Consider the following 20,013-nt stretch of genomic DNA (forward strand, 5'->3'; position numbering starts at 1 on the left):
CAGCTTCTCCCCACTCTGCTTGCCGCCCACATCCATGGCCCATGTGAAATTTGTGTGAAAGAGCCTGGTAATAGTGCAACAGAGAGCACCGACAACATCTTGCTCCGTGTCATCAATCAGTAGTTTGCCTGGAAGAGCAGAGAGGTCAGAATTTAGTTGATGTATTTTGGATTGGTCTATAAAATGCTCCAAAGTGTTTTGTATAATCAGAGATCCTGTGTGGCCAACAGATAATATTCACATTTAGGGATGTTTTTCATTGGAAATACTTAGGTTTGAAGTTGAGTCACATGACTAGCTTCTTCCTTAGAAGTGGCATGTGGAAGAGCTGAGAAACAGATTCATCTTCTGCACTGCTGCTTCCCTGTAATTGCTTCCACTGAAAGGAGAGATGCTGCTTGCAATTCTCCTCTTGCCCCTGCTTTCGCTCCTGATTTATGGATTAATTCTATGCTTGCTCTTGACACAACTTCATGTTGTCTCTGTCAGGGTGGTTGGGATGATATCTCCCATTCTGAAGCTGCTTGGTGTTAGAGTTGCACTGCCTCTAATTGAACAGCTGATGATTGATAATTGAATACAAGAATAGGCTAAAAAGCTTGGCTTGTTTAGCTGAGGAAAATGAAGGCTGATAGAGGTCATGACTGATACAGAAGGTGATAAGCACACCCAGCAAACCATTTAAGCTAAAGAACAATGCTGGAACAAATACAAATGGGCAATAAAGTGTCCATGAATATTCTGAGACTGGAAATGAGCTTTCTAGCAATAAGAGGGGTAACAGTGAAGATCTCCTCCTCCTCCATAGGGGCACTGGAGCTCCTGTGATAACATATCTAACATGCTGGTAGAACTCTGTGAAAGGTACCTCCAAATAGATTGTTGGTGCTCCAGCATCCTGGTGGAGCAGGCCACCATGAGAGCAATGCTTTTGGTGGATGTATAATAGAAGGCATGTATTCCCTGCTGCCGCACTAATGTTCGTAACATTTTTTTTTTTGCTGCAAATCAGAGGAATCCACCTGGCTTTTATGTGCTTGAAAGGGAATACTGTAAAGGATGAAAATATCTCAAGGCAAAAGACAGTAAAGAGACTCATTTGAATGTTTTTCCTCACCTTTCTGTGGCTTCCAGGCCTTCTGGTCACAAGTTGAATGTGGCAGATGAAGGGATAGGAAGCTGACCCCTTATAAGAATGAGATACTTGACATTGAGAGCTGGTGGGTAAAATAAATGTGGAGGCCCTTTGTCTCAAGGAATTTCATTCCTGAGCATCGCGTTTTTTGACTCCTGTGACGTACGACCTGTTTTACTATATTCTTCACTCAGTTGGGGGAAATAATGTTAGAGAGGTGCTTTGTGTGAGGGTCTGTCATTTTGTTTCAAGGTGCAATGCTGGAGTTTTGTTCTTGATGGTGCTCAGTCCTCAGTGTAATAATTTTGCTTTCAAGAACTGGCATTTTCAAAAACATTTGTTAGCCTCATTTTTCTTCTACTGACCTGAACAGTAAACTCTGAAAGTGGAGTTCGCCAAGGTGGCTCGCTTTTGAGAAGCCTTTTCCACGGCCAAGGACTCTGGCTCAGGTCTCACCTTTCCTCCACAGATTGCTCCATGTGTTGTGCATTGCTTTTGGTCACTGCTTTTAAAATTAAAGTAGTTTGCTACTGAGAATTTGAAAGTGCTTCACAGTATTTAATCTAATCAGTGAAAACTTCCTCATCCCATTATTTAGGCAATTTTTGGGGAGGAGTAGTTGTTTTCATTTGGGTTTTATGATTTACACTTTATTTTTATGGAATGTTTGTTCAGGAGGAGGATTTTTCATTGCTTTCCTTTGTAGTGATTGTTTTGTAATTTCTTGGGACAGAATCGGCTCTTTTGAAGGTCCGCGTGCTTACGTGCAAAACACTGGCAGGTCTCGGAGCCTGAGGAACGCAGTGGAAACCATCATGCATCCTGTGCTTTGATTCCTGCAGATCTCCCCGGGTTGGCTGTGGTTGTGACACGGGGCTTCACGCTTCTCCTACCAGCGTTACCTTCTATGATCGCTTCTTGTTCATATTAAGCTTATCAATGCCCACTATGAGCCGATTCAGTTCTACCCCAAAACGGGTTAAATCAGGGCTGTAAATGCTACAAGCAGTGTTACTGACAGTTCCTAAGGAAAATGAGAATTACAAAAAATTGGCTGATTTGGTTGTCCAGCTGTGTAGTTTTCTGGACTCATAGTGGGCAGGATAGGTGCTCAGCACCTTAGGGAGCCAGCCCATTGGTAGAAAATGAAATAAAAGACTTCCCCATATATACATAGTATGTTCTGGATGTATTTTCTGCAGTGAACAGCAGGACAAGATATCTTTACTAATCATGTTCTCTGTTCAGCTCATTGCACAAGTGTGTTTAACTCGCTAAGAAGAAAATTGCTTTACTTGAGTTCCTAAAATTAGGTTTAAGTGACAAACCACCCGTCAATGAGCATGAAGACTTTACGGTCTGATCTTTGCTTTCCCTCTAAGAACTGAAATCCACTACTGGTGGTAATCTGCATCTCCCTCCTCAATGTGTTTTGTCAGCAGAGTTCACACTGCAGCTCAACTAGTCAGGAGTTGTATTCTGAGTGGCTTGTAGGTTGGGATCAGAGAGAAAAGGACAGTGATACTTGGGATTTGCATGGATATTGCCTAAGATGCTTTGCATCTAGACAAATACTATTTGAAAAAAAACTATACTGCTAAAATCAGAGTTACCAGATCCTTTTTTGTTGTTGTTGTTTTCGAGGAGTTTCAGGGGGAATATTTGTGAATTTTTTTTTCCTCCTTCTTCTGGGTAGTCCAGGTTAATTTGTCTAAGATCCTTTTCCTATTTATTTTTATGTTTGCTTCTCTTCTGAGTGTTAATTTACAAGATTACATCTTGTTTAAATTTCCCCATTGTATGAGCGTCTTTAGCCTGTTTTTCTGTGTGTTATTTTCAGGGGAAGTGGAAGGGGAAAAGAGAAAAAATAATCCTGCGTCACTGAAAATAATAAGAGCTTTGAGTGTTGTGATGTCTGCTGTGTGTATCATCAGGTGGCTCTTCTGCACTGGGAGAAACATGGCATTCAAAAAAAGGGTAACCAGCAGGAACACTTAACACTTTGAATTTTGCTGTTCTTCATCCCTACGTTCCCCCTTTTTTTTTTTTTTTTTTTTCCCCCCAGCAACGTGTCCATTTGCAAACCTCGGCAAATGTGCTTGAAACTCATGAGTTAAACGCCTCCAAAATTGAGACTTCAAGGAAATCCCACAGTTTTCAACAGCTTGTGTTTTTGTGTACAGCAAAATTCTTGCACCAGGCTAGTAAAGCAGCACATATGGGATTTTGTTCTTTCCCCTCATCAGACTCATGTGCTTTAGAGCCCATCTTAATTTTGTTCATCTCCTGGGGTCTGTGGGTCTTTGCCACTGGTGATGAGAACAGGACGCTGGGGTTTCTGTGCTTAAATACAGGCAGCTTGGACTTTTATTCTGCAATGAGTGGCTAGAAAAATATATTTATTTCTTACTGCTGGCACAGGGTAGTTGGTTTCGGCTTTCTCAAGGCAGCATCCAAGTTCAGTATTAGTTATTTAGATCTGTCAGATCACTTGCAACCCACCTTTTGGTGATTTTTTTGCTCTAGGAAAAAAGTTATGACAAATCTGTAAACATCTATTTTCTCCATCACCATCACACGCTGCTCTGATTGGTGTGTAAACACCACTCCTTGGGATGCACCAGCATCACAGGCCTCCTAATTTGTTGCACTTGAGGTTTTTTGGTAAATATTCTTCGTGGATATTAAATAGTAAACAGATGTCCATCAGAATACATGCTTTACAGCAGCTCTTTTGTTTGACAGAACTTTGAAAAGTGGATACATATTGCCTAGTAGCTTTTATTTTGAATCTATTTATTTTAACAAATCAGAAGTACAAAAAAATAATTAAAAAACAGGCTTTCACCAAAATTGCAACTTATATTGCAAAATTGCAACTTATATGTTAGCCATTCCCAGTCCCTTATTCATCTTAGAGTTACGTAGTTGGACGATCACCCTCTAAACACACATATGTACATGCAGAGGTGTGTGTACCGATGCTGGGTGAACAGCAAGTGTGTCCCTGGTCCCTAAAATGGCCCCCTTAAATAAAGTTTGGCTTTTTTACATTAGGTTAGCTTCTGGCCACTGATTTCAGTGGATGTAGATCGTGTCCTTCTAGCGTGGCTCGAGTCTGATAGATTCTCCTTGATTTTGCTGAGAGCAGGGAGTGCTGCCGTTGTCTGAACAGAAGCTTCTTTTACTCTGACATCAGATTCTGGCTGAAACTTCACATCTGTTTTAATGACGTCTACACTAAATTGGCCAAATGACTTTGCAATCTTCAGAGCTATTTTTTGCCACTTCTGTTAGCAAATAACACCTCAGAAAAGCAGCTCAAAAGCCAGCAAGAATCACAGAGAGTAGCTCTTATCAACCTATTTCCTCAGCAAAAGCTTTATGTGGCACCTCTGGAATCAATAGGAGATTTGTCATTGATTTCAGGAGGAACACCTCCCTCTGAAAGAAGAATCAGAGAAATCCCCACCTCTCTGTATATTTGATACATGGCACAGCACGCACGGTTTTCTCCAGTGCTTCCCAAGTTCATAATTTGTATTTCACCTTAATGCCACTCTATGAATTTATTGGCAGCCAGAAGCACTCCGTCGGGATTATAAAGTCTTGCCTACCTTACTGTGCTTATAACATTTTTATTTTTGTTTTTGAAAGGAGAGTTTAGCTATTTTTACTTCAGTGCCACATGGGTGGGTTGGTACTCGCCTGCCACCAGAGTAAAGTCATATTTTTAAGAGACTAGGAGAATACATCAAAACTCTGCTAGTGCTTTCATGGATGGGGGCAGATTTGGTTAAATAGATGTTTATCTGGGAAAGTCATCATCTGGCTAGCAGCATACTGAATGTTTCTAAGCAGCTAACTTATGTATACTAAACAAATTTGGTTTGGCTGCAGCTAGAGCTGCCCTGTGGAAATTCTCAACATACATTTGTTTGATTGAGCTGTCATTTTCAGTTGATCTGCTGATGATCTGTGTCACTTTGTTTAAATGTCCTGGTGTGTGTGTTTTTTTTTTTTTTTTTTTTTTTTTTTTTTTTTTTTTTTTTTTTTTTTTTTTATACAGTGCAAAACTAGTTCGCTTTCTGTGATGGATTAAATTGAGGTGAAATTTGAGAGTTACTTCTGCTTTCGATTTCTGTGCTCTGAGGCAGGTGGGCTGCAATGACAAAGAGCTTCACACACAAACACATTAAAACCAAAATGGAGTGGATGCCCTTATGATTTAAAACATCCGTAGATGTGTCAACTACCAAATGCTCCCGTTCAAAGAAGTTGCTGGGATTTGCACTTTAAACAACAAATGGTATTTATTTGGTCTATCCTGTTCAGCTAAAATACCTGGACAAAACCAATTTGGAGCTCTTTTTTCTCCTGCAAAATTCCCTGTGCATAAGTGCTGTTGGTTTGGCATTCGGTGAGAGAACACAAGGTTAACTCCAGGATGAAGTCCCTGGTGAGCAGCAAGGAATGGCAACAGTTTCTTCTGCATGGTGGAAATCTGCCAGCCCAGCCTGGGAACTGGGCAGCATCTCTGGTGGTCTCGGCCCTGGAGACATGTTTTTTGCAGACACTTTCTAACAGACCCAAGCTCCTTTTGGAATGCACTACTTGGTCCATTTTAAAAAAAAGAAAATATTTGGGATGCATTGCTCAAGCTTTGGACCATTGGTTACACTCAGGGTTGGCATGTGTGAGATCCTGGTGTTCCCACTGATGTTGAGGAGGTGTGATGATGGCTCCGGCTGGGAAAATGGAATGACATGGTGTGATGAGGAGCGCAGCCAGCTCTGAGCACGGTACCTGGGAGAGGACAGCCATAGCCAGGCAGCCTGGTGCTTGGCCCCTAACCACCCTTTCTTCAGGTGAACTTCCATACCCTCCATTTAGTAGAGCCCTCACTCCAATGCAGTTTTCCCCATACCCAGTGTGGGCTGCTGTACCAGGCTCACCAGGTTCCAGTCACTGCTTTAGAGCTCTTTGAGGACTCACTTTGCTCATCTCCAGCTTTTCCCACGTGGGCTGCTGTGATTCGTACACAAACTGCCAACTAACGCTCTGCAAAGCAGCCAGAGTGCAGCTTTGTGGGGAGCCACTATGGAATGCCAAGTCGGGATAACGTGCTCATTTGCTGAACTTGCCACCGATTTGGCTTTGTGACTGTGGGTCAATCATCTTCACTCACATGGCTGCAGTCTGCCCACGGTGAGACAGAAGCACGGTGGTGCACTAAGAGCTCTTTCAACACATCTTCACAAGAATACTTGTATTTTTGCCTCTGACATGCCTGGAGTTACGCATGGCATTGCCTAACTTGCTGAATTAATGTTCACAGCAGTGTGAGAAGGTCACTTAAATACCAATTGATGCCTACTTTGAAAACTGCTCTAGGAAGAGTTGCCTTTATTTGATTTCAGCCGTTAATGAGCTTACTGGGGAAAGTTTAAAATGCAATTTGTTGCTTCCATGTCCTCACTTGAAAAATCCCTTCCATGAGCATCAATTGCATTGCTGCTGCTTAAGCAAGTGCAGACTGTGCTGCTCCTGCTGTTCTCTGCTCTCCCTGTACAGATTCTGATGCTACGGTGAAGGCTATCTGGCAAAAGATTTCTTTCATGACCACTTGTGGCTTTGTGAAGCATGACAGTCTAGCTTGAAAATTTGTGTGCTTTTGGCTTTATTTTGGAAAAAAAGAATTAGAATAATTCTTAGAACAATGTTAAGTCACAATTTCCTCACATGAAAAAAGAAATACTCCTCAAGCCAGTTTTGCACAGGGACTTCATCACTTCCATGATTTAGGATGTGTCTCTATGTATATATAAAATTATATTCATATACATTTTGTATATATACAGTCTTGCCACTATAAACAGTACTTAAATCCTGTCTGTAAACAAAAATAGCTACATAGTTAAGTACTCTTTATAACAGAAGATTAGTCTGCAGTGACATAATAAGTAGAATTAAAGTGTATAACAACTGCATGTTAGTTTGAGCTTGTGGAGTCCTCTGTGATCCTTTGGGATGGAGATTACTGCCTGGGCCAAGGTCTAATAGTATGGCATCCAATTACACTAAGGCTGAATCTGCTCCATTAAGTGCTATGTATTTATTTAAGCTGTCATACATCAGCCTGCACATGAAAACAATAGAACTTGTGAAGATTGCCAGTTTGAAGAAAAAGAAAAGATTAGTTTTCAAAGTTGCTTCCAAGTTATTGGGATGAACCAGAAGCTTTCAGAGTGCTGATTTATTGCTCCCCACTAGCAACTCACCAGGACTCCTCTGCTTCTCCAAGATCAACAGCTTTATAGAAAATGATACAAGGTGTATGGAACATAGTGGAATAAATTACATTAGCAGTTAACTTTCTTTACAGTTAATACATGTCAATAAATATCTACAAAATGTTTGAGGCTTTGACCAGGAAGCCATGTAAAATAAACTGTAGTCCTACTATTTTTTTTTAAAGTCAAAATAGATCTAACTGATGTTAACTGTTTCACAGCAGGGGTCTCGTTCTGGTTTCACACTGGTGTCACTGTTGATTTTAGAGGGGGGATGTGATCAGAATAAGGACTGTCACTCCTCCCACCTTACAACAGGCTACTGGTGCTAAGAGAACACTTAGCATTTCCATACTGTCCTGCTTTGCATCTTCAAAGCACTGGGGAGAGGTGAGCTATTCACCGTGGGGCTCATCTAAGGCAAATGACATAATATGATCCTGTGGAAGAAATGGGAAACCCAAGAGGGAATGGGAGAATTTGCTACTGGATATTTTTGCAGAAGCAACTGAATGTGCAGCATCAGAGCTACATGTTCCCAGTAGAAGCAAAGGCTCCACTGTTTGATAGACCAGGGAGGCAAGAGCTCAGGAGCTGTGTGCTGAAATATCTTCTGGGTCTTTTTTTAACTGGCTGGTCTTGAAAAACTTTGATCTTTGATGGTCAAAGACTCCACAATGGTTTTTGTCTGTATTCTCTCTGTCCACAAAGCTTTGTTGTGTGTAGAGGTCTCCAAACACAAGGGCACCTTTGGCAGTCAGGCTCCTGGTCCCCCAGAGCTGCAGGGGAAAGGTTTTCCCTGCAGGAGTAGCAATGCAGATGGATGTAATCAATTTTACTCATATTCTGCCAAAAGAAAGAGGAAAGTGAAGGGTGTAGCAAGGGCTACTTTCTGGCTAAGATTGCAAATACATGTTGAAGAGGGAGCAGGCACTTCCCAAAGTTGCCTGGGACCACCAGCAAGGGTTAGAGGCAAGACTGGAAAACTCTTAGTGTTGAAAACCTCAAAGCAGACAGCCCACAATGAGCTTACCTTTCAGAGACGTGCCAGGCAAAAATACAGCCAGACAAACACTCTCGAAGAAGTTTCTAAATTGCATGAGGAACAATTTTATAGGAAAGAGGTGACAACGTTATGGCTTTGTCTAATTTCTGCAAACACTTTTCCTTTTAAAACAAGTTTCCTGGTTGCTCATCAAAACACTCAAAGCTGTAATATTTGGGGTTTGGATTTTTCTTTTGAGTTTTTCCTTTTCCATGATTTTTTTTTTTTTTTTTTGGTAACAATATGGAAAAGAAAACAAAGCAATTCTGAGAAAAGCAGTAAGAGAAAGAAATGAGAGAGAGTGGAGAAAAAACAGTGTTTTCAGAGGACAAGCCGCCCTCAAGCACTTTCAAGGACCTTCCTGTAGCAGAGGGTGCAGGAGGGAGCTGTGGCTCAAAATGGGGGCCTGAATTCCACAGTGAGGGAAGGGCCAGGTCCTCGTTTGATCTCCGTAAGGGTGGTTTGGTTGCAAAAAGCTCAGTGTTTCCCCCCACACTCTTATACAAAAGCCAAGGAAAATAATTGCTACAAATCCTTGTAGCTCATCACGCTTTTGTGTGTGTGCTACTATTTCTAGAAAAATAAGCTATCTTAGGCAGTGGAGAATTGTAAATGTACTTAACGGGTGTAGTTTTCTTTTTGCCTTGTTTAAAGTCATACTGCCTTGGACTCTGGGGTTTACTGTACGGCAGCGAGTAGCTTTTTTCCAGGTTGTGCTTGGATGCCTGCAGTAAATGCTACCACTTCTACTCACACACCTTATATGCACCCTGATAATTATAATTTCATTAAAGACACTGACAGAAGTCCTACTGACTCTGATATTCCATAAATCCCAAGTTTGCTGGAACAGACCCAATTTCTGTAATGTGTTAGGAAACACAAATATATTTTATTGTTCATAAATATTTTGCTGATATTAAAAATTAATAAGTGCTTATTCAAAATGTGAAAAATTGTGGAAGCATTTGGAGGAACAGGCAGCATCTGGAGCCAAGGGAAAGTGGAATCAGTGGAGATAATGTAGACAGGTCTGTTCAGAACGCTGCTTTGTTTGAAAAAAGAAAATGGAAACAAAGATTCTCACTCCAAAAACTTGTGTGTGTTGAGCGAGATACGGATGAGAAGAATTTGTCAAAGCTGTGCATGCTAGCCAGGGACCCAAGGGACCTTTGGAACAGTTTGTCATCCATGCCTTGGAAAAATCCCTCCCAAAATAATGCTGTCATACAGGAATAAAAGTATTCCTCCATATGATGAAATAAAACTGTGCCAAAAGGTTTTTTGTTTTTTTGGTTTTTTTTTTGTCAAAACAAAAAAATCCCAATGACTTTACTCATCCCAAGAGGTTGGATATAAACATACACAGATGCCCTACAGAATAGACTTGCGCATGTAACATGAAGTATAGTTGTTATTAAGATTCATGATTTTCCAATCAGCTAAGTATGTCCTGCTTGTTAGTGGGTGACCTTGTGGAGTTATAAGTACAGCCTATGCTGCTGAAAAGTCACTTGCAGGAAAAATTGTGGCCTTGTATCTCCTCAGAAACAAATGCTGGAAACTAGTCTTGCCAGACCTTGTGCTTTTGAAGTGGACAGTAGCATAGGATTAATCATTTGATACTTTTCCTGATTAGTGCATTTGTTATGAGTACTTCTGTTAGTGCTTCAAGGACTTAACTACAGTGTATCACAGTGTCACTCAAGTATAATTAAGACTCTCTCACTATAACTGCATAACTAAAAAGCTGTCTGGCTGCTGGTACAAAATCTTCTGTCTCTCCTGTACGGCAACTTGGTTTTCAAGAGGCAACTCACTGAAGCTCCAGCCCTCTCTGAAATACATGGGTGTAGCATGCAAAGAGGTACATCGCTGGTACCTTCCCATGCCCACTGGGCCTTCTCTGACAATCCCTCAGCTCTTGCCCTTTCATCCCCAGCTACCTTCTCCCAACAGGTCTACATCCCATATTCTTCCCATGTGGAGCGCAGGCAGGGCATCCCTTTGGGATTCAGGAAGGACAGGTCCTCTCCATGCTGGTTTCCTCAGGGCCATTTTTCCACCATGATGTGGCTATACAGGCATGAGAGAGGGAATGAGGTGGTCAAACCTTCATCAGTTTTCTTTTTTTGACCTATTGGTGCTTAGAGTGAGAATTGCTCAGCTTCCTAAGACAGATGTGTGGGTGCTTGTAGGCTGGTGCTGAAGTGGGTGCTGGTTGGAAGGGGTTAAATTCCTTTTTATTCATAATACACTTTTGAAACAACTTCATGACCTTGCTTTTTTTCCTTTTTTTTTTTTTTCCCCCTCAAGTGATTATCCTTTGCTGCATTATAAGGCAGCAAACGCATTTGTGTCTCAGGACCATACCCTACTAAATACTGACATGTTCAACATCTCCCGTGGCTTACCAAACACATCAGGGATGTGGACCTCCCTCTGTTTTCTCATTATGCCAAATAATGAAATGTGGAAATAATTCTAATCCTTTCTTCTGGTTGTGCTGTACCTCTGAAAATATGATAAACTCAATCCAATTAAAAGTCATTACCTCTACAAGTCTCAGTCTCTATCTATAACCTTTGTTTTATAATTCACTCCGTTATCTGTCTTCATTATAATTTGGTGGAATAGTCATCTTTTATTACCGCCTTCTGTTTGAAAAAGGCATGTGCTTTCCAGTGCATTCTGACACATCTCAGTTTAAAACAGTAAAGGTCTGCTAATGAGTAAAAAGAAGTTCAGTCACACTGATTTATTACATTGAGATAAAGTTTCCATTTTGATGCTTATAACGCTCTAGTTTTAATAATTGTTTTCATTTTAAAATGTTCTTTTGCAGCAACAGTTTTTCAGTGTGTCAGGGACTGTTAACGTGCATTACCTTTTCTGTCTTACCCCAGCTGATACAGAGTTAGTTAAATTTTGTTCCCTGTTAGTGTTTTCTGTATATAAGTGGCCGATCTCACTAATTCACATTTACCCTTCCTGTCCTTAGTTTTCTCCTAAGCACGTTGGCTTCTTGTGCCATGTAAGTGTAAGAATATATGTCATGTTTACCATTATGGCAATCAAACAATGAACAAAAGCTGGTTCCTCTAATCTATTTTCCTCTCTTAGCAGCAACCAGTACTCAGGTCTCAAAATTTCAAAGCAGATTCCGCCCTTCCCCCCTTGGGTCTACTCCATATAGAGAGTCATGAAGGGCATCAGTGAGTATGTGTTAGCTGCTGCAGCTCCACATGGTTGAAATATTTTACTTAGATAAAAATTTAAGCTATTGGTTAGAGTATCAGTGTGCTTTGGTCTGCCTCCCAGCCAGTGTGGATCTCTACAAGCTCCTTGCTAGCTGCAGATCCGTCCCTCAGTATTTCAAACCCTACAGCTGGCATTTCGTTCTTCTCTTACCCCTCACTCTGTGTAACTCAGAAAAGATTTTGAAAGTCAAATACATATTTATTCCATTGAGGAAACTTTATCAACCAGCACTAAAGTTTATTGGCACTAGCTAGTGATCTAATGGGTAGTTTAAACCCTGGTAACTGCAAATAATTTTTCAGCAGTGTTTATGATAGCAGTAGGCTCTAACAGACCAGAAGTACAGATAACATAAATATTTCTACTAGAGATGACTGTACTGGAACTATAAATAAAATTAAACTTAACTTGTAAATAAATTCAGTGTGTGCCAGCCAGCATTTACAATTCTTTGTTGCTGCGTGTAATGCAGTCGTTTATATGGAAAGTGCACAGGAACACCAGCCAAATTTTGCTTTTCAGTTATGCAGGTGCAACTTCCCCCAAGATCAAGGAGAGTGGTTCCTGTGCAAAAGAAAGTAGAACTTGACCCATACTCTCTTAGTGGTGAGACTAATTAAAAGCCAGTGTCTGGTCCACATCAGATGCTTTTGACTGCGTTACTCAATTGCACATGACTGACACTAGACAGAGCTCCAAACGCTACTAGTTATTGTAGGGGCTGATGGTGAGAATTGCCAGAGACAATGGGCAGGTTCCTACGTAGTTGCTATATTATGCCTTTGCTGGTGTAGTACCAACACTTGGCAATGCTGAATTTATCTTCTCTCAAAAGCCTGATGCTCTTGAGTGTGTGTAACTTTGCTGCTTGCTCGCCAGCAGACAGACTTCCCTGAGGCGGTCAGTGCCTGGTGCTCATCTTATCATCAGGAGGCACTTCTGCTCCCAGTACGAGCCTCTTGGTGTGGGCTTATTTTCCACAGACACAATAATTTAAGAAGCAAAAGCTGCTTCCCATGCAAGGAAGATTTTTAATTTGTCTTGTGAATTACATGCACTGTTGTTACTGCTGTGCATCTTGCCATGAGGCACAGACAGAAACCACCAGCGGCCCTAAGCCCTTTGCATGGGGCGCTCCTGTCACGATCCAAGGCGAGCTCCCTTTCCGTCCCCCGTGGATGCTGCAGCCTGTGGCGCAGCACCGTCAGAAGCTGGTGACTGCTGTATTTCAGCCCCGAAGCATGCTGTGCTCAGGCTGCCTCGGCTTGCTTTTCACTCCTGCCTTTGTCTGCGCAGCTTCTCCTACAACTCCCTCTTCCGCCAGCGCGGCAGAAGGCTTTGCTCAGAGCAGGGAGCTGTGCCGAGCGGGGGCCCTCTGCCATCTGTGGCCTCAGGAACACGGGGGAAAGCTGACACCTGGGCACCACCTTTCCCCCTCATTTTCTTACGTTAGCTTCAATCCAAAGAAACTTGAGGGACTTTGGCTAACTCTGGGCAGACGCTGGTCTTATTTATGCGTTGGTGGCAGCCTAAAGTAATTACTTGGGAGTGAACAGTTGTGTAGGAGAAATCAGAATTTGGCCACCGCACAGGTGCTTTGGTGCCACTTGCTCTCGTTCCGCTGTCCTTGAGCACGATTTTCAGGCTTGAACCTTTTGAGTGTGATCAGGACAGCTTTGTTTTTTTCACGCTTGTTTTAGGGACAAGTAATACAAATAATGCAAAATACCTGTGTGTTTGAAGGCTGATGTTTGTGAAAGCATTTTTCCTTAGTAACTGAAGTAATGATTCAAAACTGCTTCAAGTGCCGTGTTTGTCTCTCAAGTTGCTTGTAATCTCTTTTGCTGTATAACCAAACTTTCTATGTTAAACAATTTTTTTTTTTCTCCCTTGTTAATTTTATGATTTTCTTACCCAGCTGGGAATTACTAGCTCTATTCTGTTTAGAATCTAATCTCAGATCAAGTTTGTTTGATGCTTTTCACAACGGGGTCCTGCCTGGGGCCTCCAGACTGTTACAATACAAATAATAATAAATAATAATTATTAGGTCCAGCTCCACAAAACAGTTCTGTGAATAGGGAGCAGCACAATCTAGTTCCAGGTACGTTAACAGATAAAATGTTTTAGTAGAGTAATGTAGCCCTTGACCAGAGTCCCTTCTGTGCTTGGAGAGAGTAACCTAATCTCTGCATGTTTCTCAAGCTAAGGATCTTTCTCTGCTTCTCTAGAGGATGTAAAAGTGGCCCTTGCTGAGCCATTTCTACCTGGTGTGGGACTGTAAGGTGGCTTCCATTTAGTTCACCACTGGTGGTATGTTCTTTCTGAAGCTAATGGATTTACTTCTCTTAATTTTCTGCTTCTCCTGACCTCCTGTGTTCTAGACTGATGTGGATATATTTTGCAATCAATCAGGCCCTGCCTGTAACAGCTTTTTTTCTTTAATTCTTGTTCAAACAGAAATTCAGATAAAGGTGTCCCGTTTGTATGCAACAGGAAATGTCTGCCTCCTTTCCAGATATCCCTGCAAATGCTCTGTGCTGATTTCCTCAGAGCTGAATAGAAATGCTGGGTCAAACAAATAGAAACGTTCTGCGGTCTCTTTCAAGGATCCCATTGAGGGCTTTGTGGTGTGTTTAGGTCCATCCTTGACCTAGGCAGGAGAAGGGACTAATTCATCTGATCCTACTATTCTCCCTCAGACTCCTCGTTAATGCATCCTCACCAAAGACTTGTATGAGGTATGGTCAACAGAGCTAGAGGAGCTTAGAGCTCTTGACATGTGATGGGTTTTTCCTATTGAACAGAGTCAGGTCCTTCCAATGTCTATTCTTTGGGGCTAGGAGTCCTCTTTCTCACCTTTGAGAAGTTGCAAGCATGAACCTGTGTGCATCTTCTCATTGCAAAATGCCACTTACACATTTATCTCAGCTTCTACTTTATCGTGCTCAGAAGATGATGGAATTAGAAACACTTCTGAAGTAGGCTCTCTAGATACTTTTGCTTCCACCCCCTCTCTTTTATCCAGTGTAATCAGCCATCCAGCTTATGATTAAATCACTGGTGGCCACATACGCGACTCCAATTGTGGAGAACCGGATTTATGTGCTAAAGAGCTTATCAGTCAGTAGTTGCTTTGGGGAATATATATCCTCAGGCACAAATTGCTTGAAGCAAAGGAGAGTGGATAGTCTGCATGGATACAGTTCTCTTTGTCAGGGGTGGTATTGGGTCTGGAGATGTGGAGGCAGACCTGATCCTTGGAGGACTTTGTGAACTTTCAGTTGAAGACCACCCTGAAACGCTGATACGTGTAACAGTCTAGTGCATCACCTTGATAGGAGATGCTGTTGTGTGGCACTTCAGCTGCAGACATGCATGGTTCCAGCAAGCGTGCAGCCCAGCCGGCTTTTGGAAGCAGCCCCCCTTTGCCTCACCAGCCATCACAGCCAAGGAAGCACTTGGTGTTGTGTTCAGCAGCCTCTGCCTCCCCCAGTCATTACTGACTCCTACTTAATTGCTCTTGGAGAGGAAGAGCATGCCAAACTGCTAAGAAACATCCACATGGAAGGAAGTCCTCTCCTCCCAGCCATGCACAGAAGCCCTCTCCATCTCGAAATGACCCCTGGCTCAGGAGTTACGCAGTAGCTTTGGCATGTCACTCTCCCGTCCTCATCAGGCACATCCCCGGTATGCAGCCATGTGGACTTTCCTGCTGGCATGCAAGGTTGTGTCAAAAGTGCAAATGCAGGTGTCCACCCTGGTCTTTTAGTAGCAATTAACCTTTTCTCCCGGGTTTCCTTTGAAGCCTGCTCATATTTTTATTGTAAAGTAGTGGTGAAGAATTTTATGGAGGCTAATATCTAAGCTTCCACATTACCTAATCTCATCTGTTCCCTTATCAGGGACTTCGATTTTTGTTTCATCTCATTTCTAGTGGGGATAATTATTGGGCTTTAAAGAAGCCATCTTGAATTTCAAAACTGCAGCGTTATCTGTGCGCATGATTTGCAGGTCACTGGGAAAATAGCTTAGCAGCACTGTTCCTGGGTTTAATTATAATTTTACGAAGATTTTTTTATCAGTCAGTGTCCCACAATTTTTCTGGAAGTCCCTCTGATCCATGTGGATGCAAATTTGAAGGTGAATAGCTGCACACCCTTTGAAAATGAAGGCCAGATCTTTAGTTCATGTTCATGGATTCTAATATAGCTTTTTCTATTTTAATTTCACAAATATTTCTTAATGGTCTTCCCATCTCTTGGTCAGTCATAATTCAACTGCTTGTTTATTTTGAGGTTTTAAAAAATATCTTTGCTAGACTACGTTGCTATTTCAGGCAGAATAGTATTCCTGCAATCCGTTTTACCCAGACTGTTGGGGCTTTGGGGCATATAGGCGTATTATATTTTCCAGAGCTTTCAAACTGAACGCTCGTGTTTAACAACGGCATCGGGTGTGGCTGCTGGAAATCAAAGGAGGCACAATAGACCCAGCAAACGGACTTGTCTCCCTTCCAGGCTTCCAGAGGCCAATTTATCAGCTGCAGATTTGACCCTATATGGCTAAAACCGAGTGTAGCCAGAATGACTGAGATAAGTATAACCGAGGTCTTTGAGTCTGCGAGAGAGAAATTAAACTGGACTGTCCCTGGGGGAGAGGAAACATCTGTAAAGCTGTGCTTACTGAATGTTTAAGGCTCAGCTTGTGCCGGCTTGTGGGCAGGCACTGCTGGCAAGTGGGGCTCAGGAGGCAGCCCTCTGGGGAAAGGCACAGAGCAGGTTGTTGCTTGCTGTGATTTAAACAATTTGGCTGAGCTGCTTCATTGCTTGGTGGAGGATGGTCGAGCATGGCTGTGGGATACATGGAAAGCCTTGGTTTTATGGGGCACTGCTTGGTGGGATGGGGACAATGGCAGTGACTGTGTCAGATGGGCTTTTTAAGGAGTTTGTGTCAGGCACCCAGCTGTCATGGAAAATCAGTAGGATTTAGATGCCCGAAGTTTTTACTCCCTCCCCGGCCCCTTCCAATGAGCCATGTGCTTATCATCATCCAGATCACTTTCCTTGTGTGATTTTTCTTCGTGCACCCCATGCGTATACATGGGTTAAGGTCTTTTTTTTCCCTGTTTCAAAAACAGCTGAAGTCTTTTAGGAAGGACTGCAATCTAAACAGTTGGGGGAAGGTATCCAAATGGGAGCGAGCCTGCTCTGTGTGGGTGCAGCATTGCTGCTGGCCCGCAAAGTGAGGGAGCACCTCGGACCCTGGGGGATGCTCGGGAGGCCTGGACCAGCTTCTGTCACCTGTCCCATCGTGCTGGAGCAGAGCTGTGTTTGGAGGCAGCAGCAGAGCCATGGTGTAACAGAGGTGGCTGCTAGTGTGGTCATCTCAGTGCAGGGCAAAGTGAAGAGTGGCATCCAGGTGGAGCTGTGTCTCTACAGTTTTTGTGTATTCTTTTTCTGTCCCTTGGAGGCCAGGCTGAGTTCTGCTGTGGGCAGAAAAGTTTGAGCATGGGCTTATAGGTGGTCGGCACAGAGCAAGCTTTCTGCACTGGTGTTTTCATGAGCCCTTGAACATCTTTGACAAACTTGGTACCACTGAGCTATGACACGCAGGATTTCTGAAGCATAAGTGATGGAAAATCCCTCTGTGTGTCCTTCTCAGCCAAATGTTAAAGTAAGGATTTTCTACTTCTCAGAGCACCAGGTATTAGAAAAGTGACAAACTAATCAATATTGGGTGCAATCATAAAAGTGCAGGGAGAGGGTCTGCCAAACCAGAGGCTGAGGGAACGGGTAGCTGAACTTTCTTGTGACATGTATGAGGTCATAGCCAGTGCCACATAAAAGAAAGAAAAACAGTTCATGACTGTGAATAAATTGCTCACAGATGAAGAATCCAGTTTGCCAGTCATGTGATGGGAGCAATCTATTCAAATTATTTGTTATGTCCCAGTGTTTGTCTTAGGCAGTATCAGAAGCATGAAAGTACAGATATAAAACTGTGAGATAATATGTAACAAAGATGTGAGAGATAATGGGCTATGACCAGTTTCCAGTGGAAAAGGCACACGGTGCTAATCTACCATGGATAGCTTCTTAAATGAGCAAGAAATTGAAAGAACATTTTAAAGTTTCCTGTTTCTTCACTGAGACGGAGTCATTCTGAACGCCAAGCCCAGCGTAGCACTTTAATTTCTGGGCCAACCATATAATGCAAATATCCTCATGCTCGGAGCTTAAATACCCGATCTCTTAACTTCATTCCTTGGAGAACACTAGGTTAGAATTAACTGGAATGGGTTCTGGTGTGTAGGAAAAGTACAGTAGCATTAATAAAGTCCAATGAACATAAATAATTAAGGATTTTTTGGTTAGTTTGTCTTTTTGCTCCTTTTGCATGCATTATTGGGTCGAGTCCTGTATTGCTGGTGCAGCTAAAGCCCCTGCTGAAGTCACTCAGAGTTTTTTGACTAAAGAGAACTCACAATCAGCCTTTCATCGGAGCTGTCAAAAATAGTGAGGATTTATTCCCCCCCCCCCTTTCTTTTTGTTTGCTGGCTAAGCCTCAGAGATTAAGTTGTTTTTATTTTTTTTTCAATGAGATTTGGATCTGTCCCAGTGGTTTTTTTTTGTTGTTGTTTTTTTTTTTTTTTAAACAAGTGTAAGAGAATGCTCATGTTCTCTATAAGGTGCCGTTTGGATCCCGAACTTATTTTAGACCATTGCATTTCTTGGAGGTCAATGGTAAGACCCTGATTTACATCAGCTGAAGTTCTTGCCGAGAGCTGCGTGGTAGGCTGGATCCTTTTCTCCAAAGACTAATTGCAGGCCATCAAACTTAATTTTGGCTACTTCAGGTTCAATCTGTCTCTTTGAAAGACCAGTAAAGCTTTCCTGCTTTTTACTTCACTTAGATTTCAGTTGTAACGTATGATGCTGGCTTTCAATTGTAATTTCAAAGAGTGTGCAGTGCAAAGCGCTCTATCCGGACCAGACTGGACAGTAGGGTGTGCCTGCATCTGTATGTAATTCCCTTGCCTGCCTTCAGTGATGTAAACCACTTTTGATGTCAGGAATATTGAGAAACACTGTGTATCCCCAGGACTACAATAGGGAAAAGTCTCAGCTTCTTCCAGGGTGAGGCTCTGCAGCAGGACTAGTGATTGATGAGAGTGCCTGCCTGCCTACCAAACTGTTTGCTCCATTTCATGTGCAGGCTGAAAGGGTTTCATATGCAAAATCTGTCAGGAGTTTTCAAATCCTACTGTTTGGCTGTATTTTCCAGGTGATGAATGTTTGTATGAAAGCTTTCCTGAACTTCCTTTGGAAGAAGCTCCAGAAACTGATGGAGAGGTTGCAAACGTCCAGTGTCCAATGTCCATCAGCATTCAAGAGCCATCTTCTCCAGCAACCTCCAGTGAAGCTTTCACACCAAAGGAGACCTCTCCTTACAAGGCTCCAATATACATTCCCGATGACATTCCTATTCCTTCAGAGTTTGAGCTCCGAGAATCCAATGTTCCTGGAGCAGGATTAGGGATATGGACCAAAAGGAAGATTGAAGCAGGGGAAAAATTTGGCCCTTTTGTAGGAGAGCAGCGGCCACATCTTAAAGATCCCAGTTACGGTTGGGAGGTAAGACATTGTGTATTCTTTCGGTCTGTTGAACTCTCTAGAATGTTTATAAACACAGAAGTATTTGAAGAAGTTGAGTCCTGTCCTGCAGCAGACAGGAGATGTTTGTATGCATGAAGATGGCTTTGTGGCCTTTTGGGGCTTTCTGGATGGCAACAAGTGTAAATTTAAGAAAGGAATTATTGTTGCGCTTTGTGCATGAAATCCGTCTGGGTGGATATTGGCAGGTGATGCCTCTTCTGGAGGAAGAAAGGAGGAAATTGAGTTGTTGGAACATTTCTGTACCATTTTTAGTCTGCTCTTGGACAACCCTGAAGTATGCCTGTGGGCAAGGGATTTCTAAACAACACTGCACTGTTGGAAAAGAAACTGGGTGCTGCTTTCGGGGTTGTGAATCACTGCTTTCTGTCAATAATGATTAGAATAGCCTTAAAATCTATACTGCATGGCTAAAATTGCTATTGCAGAGCCTGGTGCTACTCGGGGACTTTGAAAGCTGGGAGTTTGATCCTGTTTCCATTTAACTCAATGGCAAATTTGCCATCCATTTGGTGCAGTGTGTTTGGATGCTGGTGTCAAACCTAGCACACGTGGGGATGATGTGGCTCATGTTACTTCTGCAGATGCTTTGAGAAATGTTGC

General features: G+C 42.4%; 1 protein-coding gene across 1 annotated transcript; it reads left to right on the forward strand.

Moving 5' to 3' along the window:
- Window positions 1-19,021: 19,021 nt before the first annotated feature.
- On the forward strand, window positions 19,022-19,371 carry LOC103774888 (MDS1 and EVI1 complex locus protein MDS1-like; the record flags this gene model as incomplete). Its single annotated transcript, XM_008942325.1, has 1 exon — window positions 19,022-19,371. A coding segment is annotated over one exon (350 nt), but the record flags the coding sequence as incomplete, so codon positions are not given.
- Between the last annotated feature and the right edge of the window lie 642 nt (window positions 19,372-20,013).

The sequence above is a fragment of the Merops nubicus genome, unplaced genomic scaffold (assembly GCF_000691845.1).
Source record: "Merops nubicus isolate BGI_N331 unplaced genomic scaffold, ASM69184v1 scaffold13006, whole genome shotgun sequence".
Taxonomy (NCBI): Eukaryota; Metazoa; Chordata; class Aves; order Coraciiformes; family Meropidae; genus Merops; species Merops nubicus.